Source organism: Sesamum indicum, linkage group LG3 (genome assembly GCF_000512975.1).
Source record: "Sesamum indicum cultivar Zhongzhi No. 13 linkage group LG3, S_indicum_v1.0, whole genome shotgun sequence".
NCBI lineage: Eukaryota > Viridiplantae > Streptophyta > Magnoliopsida > Lamiales > Pedaliaceae > Sesamum > Sesamum indicum.
This window is the reverse complement of record NC_026147.1, coordinates 9,723,267-9,735,477: the sequence shown is the minus strand read 5'-3', so window position 1 is coordinate 9,735,477 and position 12,211 is coordinate 9,723,267. Positions and strand designations below refer to the sequence as shown.

The 12,211-nt window shown below is 38.5% G+C and overlaps 3 protein-coding genes across 3 annotated transcripts in view; all 3 read right to left on the bottom strand.

The window, feature by feature from the left end:
• The window catches only part of LOC105157904 (glutamate receptor 2.7), a gene marked incomplete in the record, with an annotated part of 3,821 nt that extends 1,756 nt beyond the window's left edge, over positions 1-2,065 (bottom strand). Inside the window, 3 exon segments of the mRNA XM_020692415.1 lie at positions 7-60; positions 201-1,543; positions 1,696-2,065. Of these exon segments, the coding sequence (XP_020548074.1) occupies positions 7-60; positions 201-1,543; positions 1,696-1,954 (1,656 nt within the window).
• LOC105157903 (receptor-like protein kinase) lies at positions 3,587-7,859 on the bottom strand. The gene is made up of 2 exons (XM_011074422.2): positions 4,277-7,859; positions 3,587-4,180 (listed from the first exon to the last, which is right to left on the bottom strand). Exons 1-2 carry the CDS (start codon positions 7,248-7,250, stop codon positions 3,831-3,833), a joined length of 3,324 nt encoding a protein of 1,107 aa, XP_011072724.1. The 5' UTR covers positions 7,251-7,859; the 3' UTR covers positions 3,587-3,830.
• LOC105157902 (RNA-binding protein with multiple splicing 2) lies at positions 8,412-12,211 on the bottom strand (the record flags this gene model as incomplete). Its single annotated transcript, XM_011074421.2, is given in 9 exon segments — positions 8,412-9,374; positions 9,599-9,681; positions 9,810-9,879; positions 9,979-10,070; positions 10,655-10,769; positions 10,926-11,052; positions 11,642-11,717; positions 11,814-11,993; positions 12,137-12,211. Coding segments are annotated over 9 exon segments (915 nt in total), but the record flags the coding sequence as incomplete, so codon positions are not given.

Genomic DNA, 12,211 nt, shown 5'->3' with positions numbered 1-12,211 from the left:
GTGGACAAACCTTGATCTGTTAGCTAGAATAGCGATATCGCCCACAACTGCATCGATCTCCTGTTATTGTTCAAACAACAAAAGGAGAAGGCAAGAAACTGAGAAAAAGAATGTCAAACAAGTACTTATGAATGTGGCTTCCGCATTTACATAATTTAATTACTGTAACATAAGAGCTTGACATATTCTTGTGCATTTACCCCAAGGAATATCTGATAAACAAGATCATTATATTCTGCTGTGCCTTGGCCATCAGGGGGCCCCAAAGCTATGAACTCATATTGGACAGCATATGGCAATGACTGCATGACTTCTTTGAACACATCAATGCAGAAACCAGTAGGTTCAGCATCCCGTTCAATTTTGACAAATTCAGTAAATCCACTCTTTATAGGAACTCCCACCCTTAACTTTTTCCCACTTGTAGGCATTTCCCAGCCTTTAGGCACAATGGTTGTCTGGCCTGGCCATACGATGGCCCCAAGGTGGTCCTTGTTTGTTGAGTAAACAATCTTGTGATCGTTTGGTTTCAGTTTCCCTGAAATCCCATATGTTTTTGTCCAGAACCCAACTGTGTTGTCTCCTTTGCCAATTACATTCACTATCCGAAATGCAGATGGCAGTAACTGACCATCAACAATACTGAAATCACCACTCAACCCTTTTGACCTAAAGTTTCTGATCAATGGAACAAGTGATGGCCCGGTACTTGAAATCCCAATTGCTCCCAAATCTGTCAAATTTCCTCCGTTAACCACTTGGTTCGTGGTTATGTCAAATTTCTTGAATTGTGGGGACGTCATACCACTTCGTTCGATTGCCAGTGCTAAAGCTGTTATGCTGTCATATGCCCACAGCCCAAAAACATTAAGTTCGGTTCTATCCATCTCCGGATTCTCCTTGTGAAACCTCTTTCTCCATCTTCTAGTGAAGTTATCATATTCATTAGATCTTGGAATGTAAGCCTTCACGCCGATTACACCTTGCATTGCTTCAATAGTTTCTGAATCCACAGAATCCAGGAGACTCGTTAGTGCATCAGCAATAACCCATGTGTATCCCTTGCTCATCATCTCAGCTGCTTTTGCCATTTTAAAGAAACGAGAAGCAAGAGACGGTAACATATGCACGACAAAGACTCTTGTGCCCATGGTCATTAACTTGTAGAGTTCCTGAAGAATCTGATCATTTGTGGCAGAAGGAGAGATAATACTTTGGTACGAGATTAAAGCATCGTCTTGCAGCAGGCCCTCAGTCAGGAATGGTACTAATCCACTTCCATAATTGGTGTCCTCATAGATAAAGACTACTTGTCTCCAACCAAAGGCCTTCACAATTGCTGCAATTGCTTCAGCCTGATAAGAGGAGCACTGTGCTGATCTAATGAAGTAAGGTGATTCTTTGGGCGATAGAGCTGGACTTGTTGCTTGAGAAATTATTGGAACTCTCACTTTGTCACCAATATCTATCACAAAGTCTGCTTGAATGGATTTTTGAGGCCCGACGATCGCCATTACTGGGACGTTTTTAAGCAGATCTATGGCTGCAGGAAACATCAAAATTATAAGCTTTGAACTAGCTAGAATAAGAAAGCACATTCTCATGTTTAACTTGTAGCTATCATACTAATGATCATCTTCTATTCCGGAAATAATCATATATGCTTATTGCTACACTAAAAATATTTAAGATTACCAGCAGAAGCTGCACCAACAACATCACTATAGGAATCCCTGAAGTGAGGCACAATCATTGTGCTGTGATTGCGTTTGGCATAAAAATCTTCGAGTGCCATAGACAAACACGTCTTGGTTATCTTCCCCACAGTCGTGTCAAAATCAAGAATGATTCCAACATGAGCCTTTACAGCAGTCGCATTATGACCGCTCAGTGGGGCGATGCAAAAGCTCATGAACAGAAGCAAATATAAACAAAACAAGTTTGGATTGAGCATGGAGCCGTTGGCCTAATTATAATGAATCCAAGAACCTGATGACAAAAGCTAATGAGCAAACAAGGTGGTATAGATATAGAGAGAGAGAGAGAGAGAGCATGCAAAGCTATAAAAAAAGACTTGGTATTATTAGTTTGACGAATAATTTAATAATAATACATTACAGAAATCTTAACTAGAGAGTCTCGAACGCATATAATACGCGTTTTATTTTTATTACCAAGTCAGTTATAATATGTATAGTCTTGGATGATATGGACTTGTCTGAACAGCTTTGTCCTTATGAAGATTCTGATGGATTGTTGGCGAGTCAGAGATCCACATATTTGCTCATTTGATTGCTGACCATCTCTTGTAAACAAATGTGCGGTGGCCAAGCTTTTCTTCACTTGATATTATTTGTTACCCAACACACACACACACACACACACACACACTTCTCTCCCCCACGACTAGGAAAGTAGCTAAAATCTTTAAAATTCTATCCCAAATCAAGTTCAATTGAACCTCAATTAATTACTTAGCAAGCAATTATTTTTTACTTTTAAAAAAGTTAACGAATGAGTAGTGTTAATAATAAAAAGTAAAAAACACACAAAAATTAAATTGAATAATGTTTGGGAAGTGATTTTAAAATAAATTTAATTTATCCCAATTTGTTAAAAGATACTATTTTTTTTATATTGTTTCTCAATAATAATTATTTTTTATTAAAATAATAAATTTTATTTTGATTATTATATTTCATATTTAATTTTTCTAAAATATCAATAGGAAAAATGTATATTTGATTTAATAATACTCTCAGTAAGTAATATAATTATTGATTCATACACAATAATTAAACTTGCATGAATTAAACAAAATATTTTATTAATTAATATAACTATTTAATTTATATTTTTAACGATAGTTGAATAATATAATTAGATAATATAGTAAATAAGAATATAAAAATTATAAAATATTTAATATATGAAAGTGTGAAAAATTATTATAATTGGTGAAGTTGTAAAACCAAAATTAAATTTATTTAAAAAAAATCAAAACAGCTAAAAGCAACTCCAAGGTGCTTATAACTCTTTGTCTAAAAGTGTTTTTCTTAATAGTTTTAGAAGCAAAAGTTGACATCCCAAACATTTAAAAAAAAAAAAATTGGAGTCAGAAGCTAAAAAATATTTTTTTGAAGCTCGGGCAAATCGTGCCATAGTACAACACACTTGTCATGCAATTGGTGTACAATTCAAAAAGAGTAATAGATTATATAAGAAATATATTTATTACACTTTATGCTTGATTTGATTCAACTAAACTTAATTCAGGTCAGAATTTAGTATGAATACATAACTATCGCGGATGCGGCCACGTGTAATTCTGTTCAACAGCCCTTAAGGTTATAACTAGGAATAGAAAGGGGACGACCGACTGAGTCAAACTAATAATTTCCAGGCTTTCTCCCATGCAGACAAGACTTACTCTTCAAGTCTTTAAAAACTATGATTCCCATTGTATCTTGAACTAAAGAAATCCAGAACCCTCTGAAATTATGACTATTGAATCTTTTGATCACATATGTATGTTCAATTACTCTTGTTTTCTTACATATTAATTCTGTGGAAAAGTGGGCTTAGCTTTGACAAGTTGTAAATTTTTGTCATTTATATCTTGCAACTAATATAATCACAATGTTTAATTAACTTACAATTCCCAAGTGAATGCCTGTGCAGTAATCAATCAAGTAAAAATGGCTGCAAGGCTTCATAAGAACTACTTGTTCTGCACTATCAAGTAACTGATCATCAGAGATTTACAAATCAAACTTAGATTTTCTAATGACCAAGGGAAGCTCCATCGCGAAGGTTGCCTACAGCCATACCTATGCATGTTTGCTTCGGCTTCTGGAGTCGGCCACCATCAGTTGCTTCACGACATCCCTCATAGACGGTCTTGCACTTGGCTCCCTCTCCGTGCACCTCAAAGCTACCAAGAACACACCTTTTACCTGCTCCTTTATGGTGGAATCTACAAATTCATCAACAAGACTATGATCCACGATTGTCTCAATATCTTCAGTTTCAATCCATGCAGATCTCACCCTCCCCACCATATCCACTTCCCCACCAAATGACGGATCTAAGACTTTCTTTCTCGTAAGCAGTTCCAACAAAACAATACCATAAGCATATACATCGCACTCCTTACTGCATTTGGTGGAGAATGCTCTTTCTGTCAAGAATTAGGTTAATCACTGCAATGTTAGGACAAAGTTGGAAAATGTGCAAAAATGTATATACCGCAGAAGGAATAAGAAATTTAATATACCTGGAGCCATGTATCCAATAGTACCCTGAACCATGCTGGATGGTGTTGAAGTAACTGACTCATCCAAGAGCTTAGCAACGCCAAAGTCAGAGATGTGTGGCTCCAACTCTGAGTCTAGTAAAATGTTCATTGGCTTGATATCTCGATGGATAATAGCAGGATCACAGTCAAAATGGAGATAGGATAGTCCCTGAGCAGTTCCAAGTGCTATCTTATACCGAATTTTCCACTCCAGGAGTGGTGGAGGACGTGTTTCGTGTAGAACATCATGAAGGCTTCCATTTTTCATGTAATTGTACAAAAGTAAACCATACTCCTTTCGCAACCAAAAGTCCTCCAGTCTAATTAAATTCCGGTGCCTGACCTTCCCAATTGTCTGTATTTCTCGAATCATACTTGTGTTTCCACCCTTAAACCCAACAAACGCAAGCTTCTTCAAAGCATACACTTTAGTTGGACCTAATGTGACCTTGTACACTGTCCCGTGGGCTCCCCTCCCAATAACATACCTATCATTTAGGTTTTCAGTGGCTTCCATAACTTGATTGAGCAGGGAAGAAGCACCCTCCTCTAAAGAGAATGAAAGGTTCTGTTCTCGGCCTTTGTGCCTTAAAAACATACAAGAAATCCCAAGCACCAGAAAAACAGCAAAAAGGAATGATCCACAAACTATTATTGCAATATACAGATGCTTAAGACCTCTTTTCCTCGATTGCAGATAACAAGATTTGATGGTGCTATAGCCCTGACAGCTAACTCCAGATTGTGGATGACAATTGATACATAGGTCTGGATTTCCAATAAATGACGAGGGCGACGAAATTACCAATTTCATCAATGCAGGTGGAACAGGACCGGAGAAAGCATTGTAGGATATGTTGACCTGAATTAAAGAATGGAGTTTGCCGATGGCTTCCAGACTACCAGACAAATTGTTGCAGCAGATATGTAAGTCCTCCAGCATTTTTAAGTTTCGCAGTTCCTGTGGAACGTGACCCGTCAATCTGTTACTGCTGAGATTCAACAATCTTAGGCTCTGAGCTTCAATCCCCAGTCCTATCGAAGGAGGAATGGACCCTCCTAATTGATTTGAACCAAGCTGCAGAAATGAAAGCTTTCCAAGTTGAAATATAGAAGTCGGGATGCCCCCTCCAAAACGATTTTCACTAAGATCCAAAATGGTTAATTCCTTCAAGCTTCTTAAGCTGGACGGTATAGTGCCATTTAATATATTATGACTCATATCGAGTTTTGACAATTTGTAACAACCTGATAACTCTGATGGCAGCCAGCCTTCCAGAGCGTTGTGAGACAGATTTAAAGCCTCAAGCTCCACAAGGCTTCCTAGCTCAGAAGGTATATGACCAGTAAGCTTATTGAGAGACAAGTCCATTGAGGTAATGCTAGTGAGGTTCCCTAAGCTTGAGGGAATTGCCCCTCTGAAGCTATTGTTGCTAAGATCCATAAACAGAAGGTTTGGGTTTTCTACAAACTCTGGAAGCGTACCTGTGAGATTATTCTGTTTAAGAATCAGTCTTGTCAAAGTAAAGCAATTTCCGATATCAGAAGGAATACTTCCCTGAAAATGATTTTGACCCAATATAAGCTTCCTCAATTGCTTTCTGAAGCACAGGTTTGGTGGTATAGAACCAGTAAACTTGTTTCTGGTGAAGTCCACTTGGGTTAGGCTGCTATTTATGCCCAAGCCTTGAGGTATGATTCCAGTAAACTGATTATCAAACAAGGAAATATTTCTTAAATGCTTTAGCTCCGTGATCTCCGGGGGTATCTCACCAACAAAATTATTATCATAGACGAGAAGATTTTGAAGGCTTTGAATCTTCCAAATGCTGGTGGGAATTTCTCCGCCCAACCGGTTGGTAAAAAGCATGAGGGTTTGTAGTGCATTGAGCATACCCAATTCACTTGGAATGCCACCTTCGAGCTGGTTCCCATACAGCTGTAGATCTGACAAAGCCTTGCAATTTCCTAATTCAGGTGGAATTGCTCCAGATAACTGATTCTCAGACAGGTAAAGAAGTATCAGCTTAGTGAGTCGTCCTAGAGAAGAAGGGATATGTCCACTTAAGTTACAACTAATAGCAGCAAGCTTGGTTAAGCTACTGCAATTACCCAATCCAGGCGGAACACCTCCACTGAACATGTTGTTCGATAGAACTAGGTTACGTAATTCCTTGCAATTTCCCGAACCCAACGGGATCCTGCCCTCCAAATTGTTATTTTCCACAAACAAAGAGACAAGCTGGTCAAGATTATTCAAACTATCAGGCAATACACCTTCCAGCAAGTTATCATTCAGGTAAAGTTCTTGCAGTGTACTGCAGTTTCCTATGGAGGATGGGATAGTTCCCGATAATTGATTGTAGTCCAAATACAGATATGCAAGCTCACTCATGTTTCCAACAATTGATGGAATTGAGCCACTAAGCCCATTGTTATTGAGGGAAATCGTATCCAGGAATGGAGTACGAAACAAGGATTCAGGAATTTCTCCAACAAGAGAATTGGAGAACAAGCTTAAATACTCCAAGTTTTGCAAATCTCCCAGACTTTCCGGGACTTGACCAGAAAAGCTGTTCAGAGACAGCTCCAAAGCCTCCAGACGACTACAATTGCCTAGCTCTGAAGGAATTGAACCCGAAAAACTGTTATTGCTCAAGTCAATTGATGTCAAGTGCTTTAAGTAGGCGATTTCTGGTCCCAGTTGACCTGAAATCCCCAAGTTAGACAAGTTCAGTTCATCAACAAAGTTGTTGGGGTTACAACGCACCCCAAACCACGAACAAGGCGTGGAATCAGAAGCATTCCAGCTGAACTTCATCGTTGGAGGAACCATCTTCCAGTGCCTAACCAGTGATAACAGTGTTGTACCATCTAAACTCAAAGCAGACACACTCAATATTGAGGCAGACAGCAAGAATATCAGAAAGAAACAACTCAAAGCAATTTTCATGATAACAGAGCATGTAAACCTTACCAATGAAGTTAAAATGGCAGACACAGTTCCTCCAAAGCTTCAATCTTACGGAGAAACTCAAGACAAAAACAAAAACAAAAACCCAGCATGAAAACAACCCCTACTTCACAATTCAAAAGAAATTAAAGCTAAGTTCACGAAAAGTCTTGAAACCAAAAACAGAAAGGCGAACGGGTATTCTCATTTTCCAGCTCCTTTCAAGACTCAATCTCAAGAAGAGAAGTTAAGTAAAAAGAGATAATTCAACCCAGGAGATTCACACCGCAAAAGTGGCAACTTCAGCACTCAATGGAAACCCACAAAACTCCAGCCAACCAAAATGAACTTACTTGGTCCTGAAACAAGTAAAGTAAATAGCACAGAGTATATAACAAAACTGAGAGTTAGAAGTGTGAACACTGACATGAGCATTGAAAATTTTTTGCTGCTTTAGAAAGGTGATTGAATGAGGCAGTGGTTTAATAACTGTTGTTGTCTGTTGCTGTCAAGCGCAAATTTGAAGTTTCGACGCGTTTCCATTTCCTTTCTGGCAATATAATATGGTGAGTTCTTTGTGCTGCCGCTTCAAGACATTCTTTGAATCTTCTTCAACTTCCACTATATATGATTATATATATGTAGCAAGTCTGCTTTTTGACTTGCTTTGGACCCATGTTTTTCTTAGAAAATTTGCAAGTCTTACTCCGAAGTGATGTTTAGGTTCGTTTAGCTTTCACTTTGGTTCCATTTGTGTAGTGTAGTGGACTTGCTGACAGTAGCCGTAGAAGTTGTTGTTGAATTATTAAGAATCATTCCTTTTTTAATTACGAAATCCTATATTTCTACTCAAGGCAAGGGGCCCTTTTTTTTTTTCTTAATTATTTTAGCTAGTTCAACACCACTAGTAATATTTCATCTCTTCAATTCTATTGCAAAATATGTCTTAATTATGTGGCAAAATAAACATTGATCATCAAAATTGTGGTCTTACACATTTAAAAGGCTGTCGCAAAGATTTGAATCGGGAATTTGTCCCATCTAATTTAAGCCTTGGTTTGGATATTTAGAGTACCAAAAAAAATTCACAATGTGCATCAGACAGTTCGCTTTAAATTTATCCCAATTTCATCGTATAAAATTATGCGGACACAACCAAGGTACCGACCAAGATGAAATATTCCATATATTGCAGTCAATAAAGCATTGCAGGCTGGAAAAAACAAAAACAAAAAAATAATAAACAATTATCACACAACCTTCGGTTGTGCGACTTTTGCTCCAAGACCCACAAGCTAGTTCTACTTGTTGCATTACAGCAAACAGACATAGGCAGTTCTGCACATCCGCAACTCGGCCATCCTCCTGTCGTTGAAAACCTGCAATAACCTTAGGTCTTCGAAGACCCTCCAATAGTCTATGGTTTGATCCTGGATGGTGAGGTAGTATTGTAATTGGCTTACTTACAGGTTCTAGTGGAGATTCAATTTCATATGATGCCTGATGAGGAATGATGGTGATGGTTTTATCATTGAAAAAGTAGGATGAACTATGTTAAATACTTCTAGGTGCTCACTTAATGAAATGAAATGATCATGTCATGAGGTATCTTCATCAAAATGAGATGAAAATGTGTTTTCATGATTTGATCTATGATAAACCATAGATACTAGCCAGTTCACTTGAAATGCATTTTCCTTCAAGGAGTCGATTTCCGATGTCAGAATAAAGATTGTGAGATAATAGCACACAGATTTTACAGGACTACAATACCATGCAATCTTAGATACCATGTAACAGAGCACAATAGGATAACAAATCATCCAGAGGTGGCATGCCTTGAATGCATGTCTAGTAAGTAGTGGATCAACAAAATGTTTGGCACGGACTGCATTCACATATATGGAGATGCTAATGTTTGATGACTTGATGATGAATGGATGCATGCAACAGCTTGCATGATGCATCCTATCATGCAGTGCTTGTATTTGGTCAGGGCATAAGAAACAGGATACATCCCCTTCCAGCTACTGGTAGGTCATTGAAGGCGGAACTCCATTCACACTGGGGGCAGCAGCAGGGTAGCTCGAGTCCTTTCTTTTCCCAAATGGATTCTTTGAATATGTATCTCAAGGTCAAGAGAAAAACATCAAGTTACAAACAAGACAGCATACCAGAACAGCTTCCATTATTACCTATAAATGCATGCTTGAGTGAATGACAGTGCATGACTGTGTGCCGTTGGGAGAATGCAGAGGGGGAGTAGGAAAGGGCAGGAAGGAAGTTCAAAGAAAATTGTCTAATGCCAATTTCAGATATCTAATAAACTCATGAAAACAGAAGGATATTGAATTCGCATTCCCACAGAACCAGAACTGGGGATAACAGCACCCTGCAAGCTATGGTGCACATTAGTGGCACTGTTTACGTCCTGCACAATGCAACATGCATAAAGTTAACCCTGAGGGGAAGAGCGAGAGAGAGAGAGAGAGTGATGCATTTCACAGAGAATTATGAGACTGTGAATCACCAATCCAATTGATAAAGCACAAATCTTACTTCAAATTCAATGAAGCAAACAGTGTGTCTTTCCTGTCTTAATATTTTCATCTGCTTAAAACCAGGCTGGCTGCATGGTAAGAGTATAGTAAAATGGTCAATACCGATGCATATGAAGCAGTCGATCAAGTATGTGATGGTACAGAAAACCAACTAATTTGAGACTTACGCACTGAAAAGACCCCGCAGTTCTTCTTCATTAATATTCTCACCAAGATTGCCAATGAAAAGGGTATTGCAAGGAGGGTTGTCTTTGGTATTCTACAAGACAGTAGTACAGGCTGTTTAAGAGACAAAACTGTGAAAAAGAAAAGAAAGAAGCAAATCAACTAACAATGAGAATATAGACACCACGGGCTGCAGCTAAAGGTGATTAATCAGCAGAGAGCTAACTGCAAAATAACAAGCCAATCCTCTTGACAAAAGGATGCTATACACTGGCCCCTATTAGAAGTCAACAATGAACTGCATTATCAAACTCAAACGACCATTTCTTCTGAACAATGATAACGATCAGTTGTCTCGACTAAATTACCATAAGTACACCATTGGCGTACAATTTATTTTGTTTAAGCTAATTTACTGTTAAAAAAATATTTAACTTGTTTTAAAGCCTAATTGCTTCACGCACGCCCTCCTCCGAACACAACACAAAGTGTTGTGGCTTGACATTAACATTCATGATTTAATTTCTACTAAACAAGAACGCAGAAAAAAGAAATACCATAATTTGAAAGGCCAATGGCCCTTCAACACTCAGAAGGTTATAATAAACTTCACCTAGACTTGCTCCAAGCAACAATCATCAGAATAAATGAGTATCAAAAGCATGAACATGACTTTACCTGGACAGGTACATAACTGCTTGGTGCAGGTACAGGAGCTGGAGCAGGCATTGGCACAGCAGGAACTCCATAACCTGCATATGGATCATAAGGGGGAGGAGGCGGGGCCATATACCTGAGATAAACTATCATCTATATTAGTAGAAGCCAATGCTGTTTCGATCAACATCATTGCAATAGTTCAGATCCCTACTTCTAAGAAAGCTACAATATATTTCTTCAACTACTAATACAGCCCTTCTGTGAGTGCAACATTTAATATCCGACGTACCCGTGTGGTCCCCAAACAGCTGGTGGTGGAGGATGAAAAGGAGATGTCGAATAAGCAGTGTGTGTATAATCACCACCAGTCCGCATGCGTTTACTCTGGTCATAAGCATTTGAATCAGCAACTATCCCTGCATAGCAACAATGGTTAGATAAAGGAAAGAGGGGAAAATGAAGCGCAAGCAAAATAATCTACCCAAAAAACTTGTTCTGGGGTTAATTGCTCAATAGCGTAACATGGATACAGATCATTGCCATGAAATGCAACGTACACGACAAGCATCTAACATTGGCGTATCCGGAATAAATTACTAATGAGAGTTCAATACCTTACAATTTAACTTACTAATAAAATCCTTAATTCGATCATCTAAATTATGCACCATGCAAGGAGAGGGGATCCAACAAACACTCATCTTATGTGGTGAACAATGGCATTGTATGTGAGAAAATCAACTTATGCTGATCCAAGAAACCAAAACTTATAAGAGCAAGTTGATCCTCAAAATCAACCATTTTTCCTTTTCTTACAATTTTTCTCACCCATTGTTAATTTCCTAGCATTTATTCGACAGTCACATTCCAAGGTTTAGCCCATGATACAAAATAACAAATAATCACATGTAAACTTTTATAACAAAATTGATCTCCATCAGTCTAAGCTACAAACTGGTCATACAATACTGTAAACTTTCTGATAGAAATAATTAAAAAGCTCACCCCTTTTCACAAAGAGATTCTTCTTTGCCATCTCAGTGTGCAAAACCGACTTTGACTCCGCATCAAACACCATATCCTAAATACCCAAAGCATACAAATATTGAAACAAAAAAGGATCATCAGAGGAAAATAAAGAAAATGTGGTAAAATCAATCTGAAGAATATGAAAGACCTGAAGCGCATCTTTGGCGGCAAGAGCATGCTGTGCAGTAGCAAAAAGTGCAAATCCCATTGGATGCTCTCCTTTGAAGTTCACCTGTGACGCCTCATACCCCGGCAGCCATCTCAGCAAATTCTGAAGCTCCCTTTCTTTGACATCCTCAGGCAAACCCGAAATGAATATCGTCCGTACCTAGAAAAACAAAAAACACAGGCCATCGTCATACAAATTACAGCAACCATTAATCACAGAAAGAAAGAGGGGAAAATCAAAACAGAAAACAGAAAAAAGGGACGAAGCCCCAAACCCTGGGAAGATAAATCGCATGCCTTTACCTCGTCGGAAGGAGGGCGGACAGCGGGGTTGTCGATAGAAATTGGGGGAGGATGGGGGTGAGGAGGAGGGGGCGG

What these genes read in the sequence shown, in the direction of transcription:
- LOC105157903 (XM_011074422.2), bottom strand. Translation starts at nt 7,250, where the DNA reads ATGAAAATTGCTTTGAGTTGTTTCTTTCTGATATTCTTGCTGTCTGCC. An exon ending in TATTGGATACATGGCTCCAG is followed by an intron (nt 4,181 to 4,276) that starts GTATATTAAATT and finishes AATTCTTGACAG; the next exon opens with AAAGAGCATTCTCCACCAAA.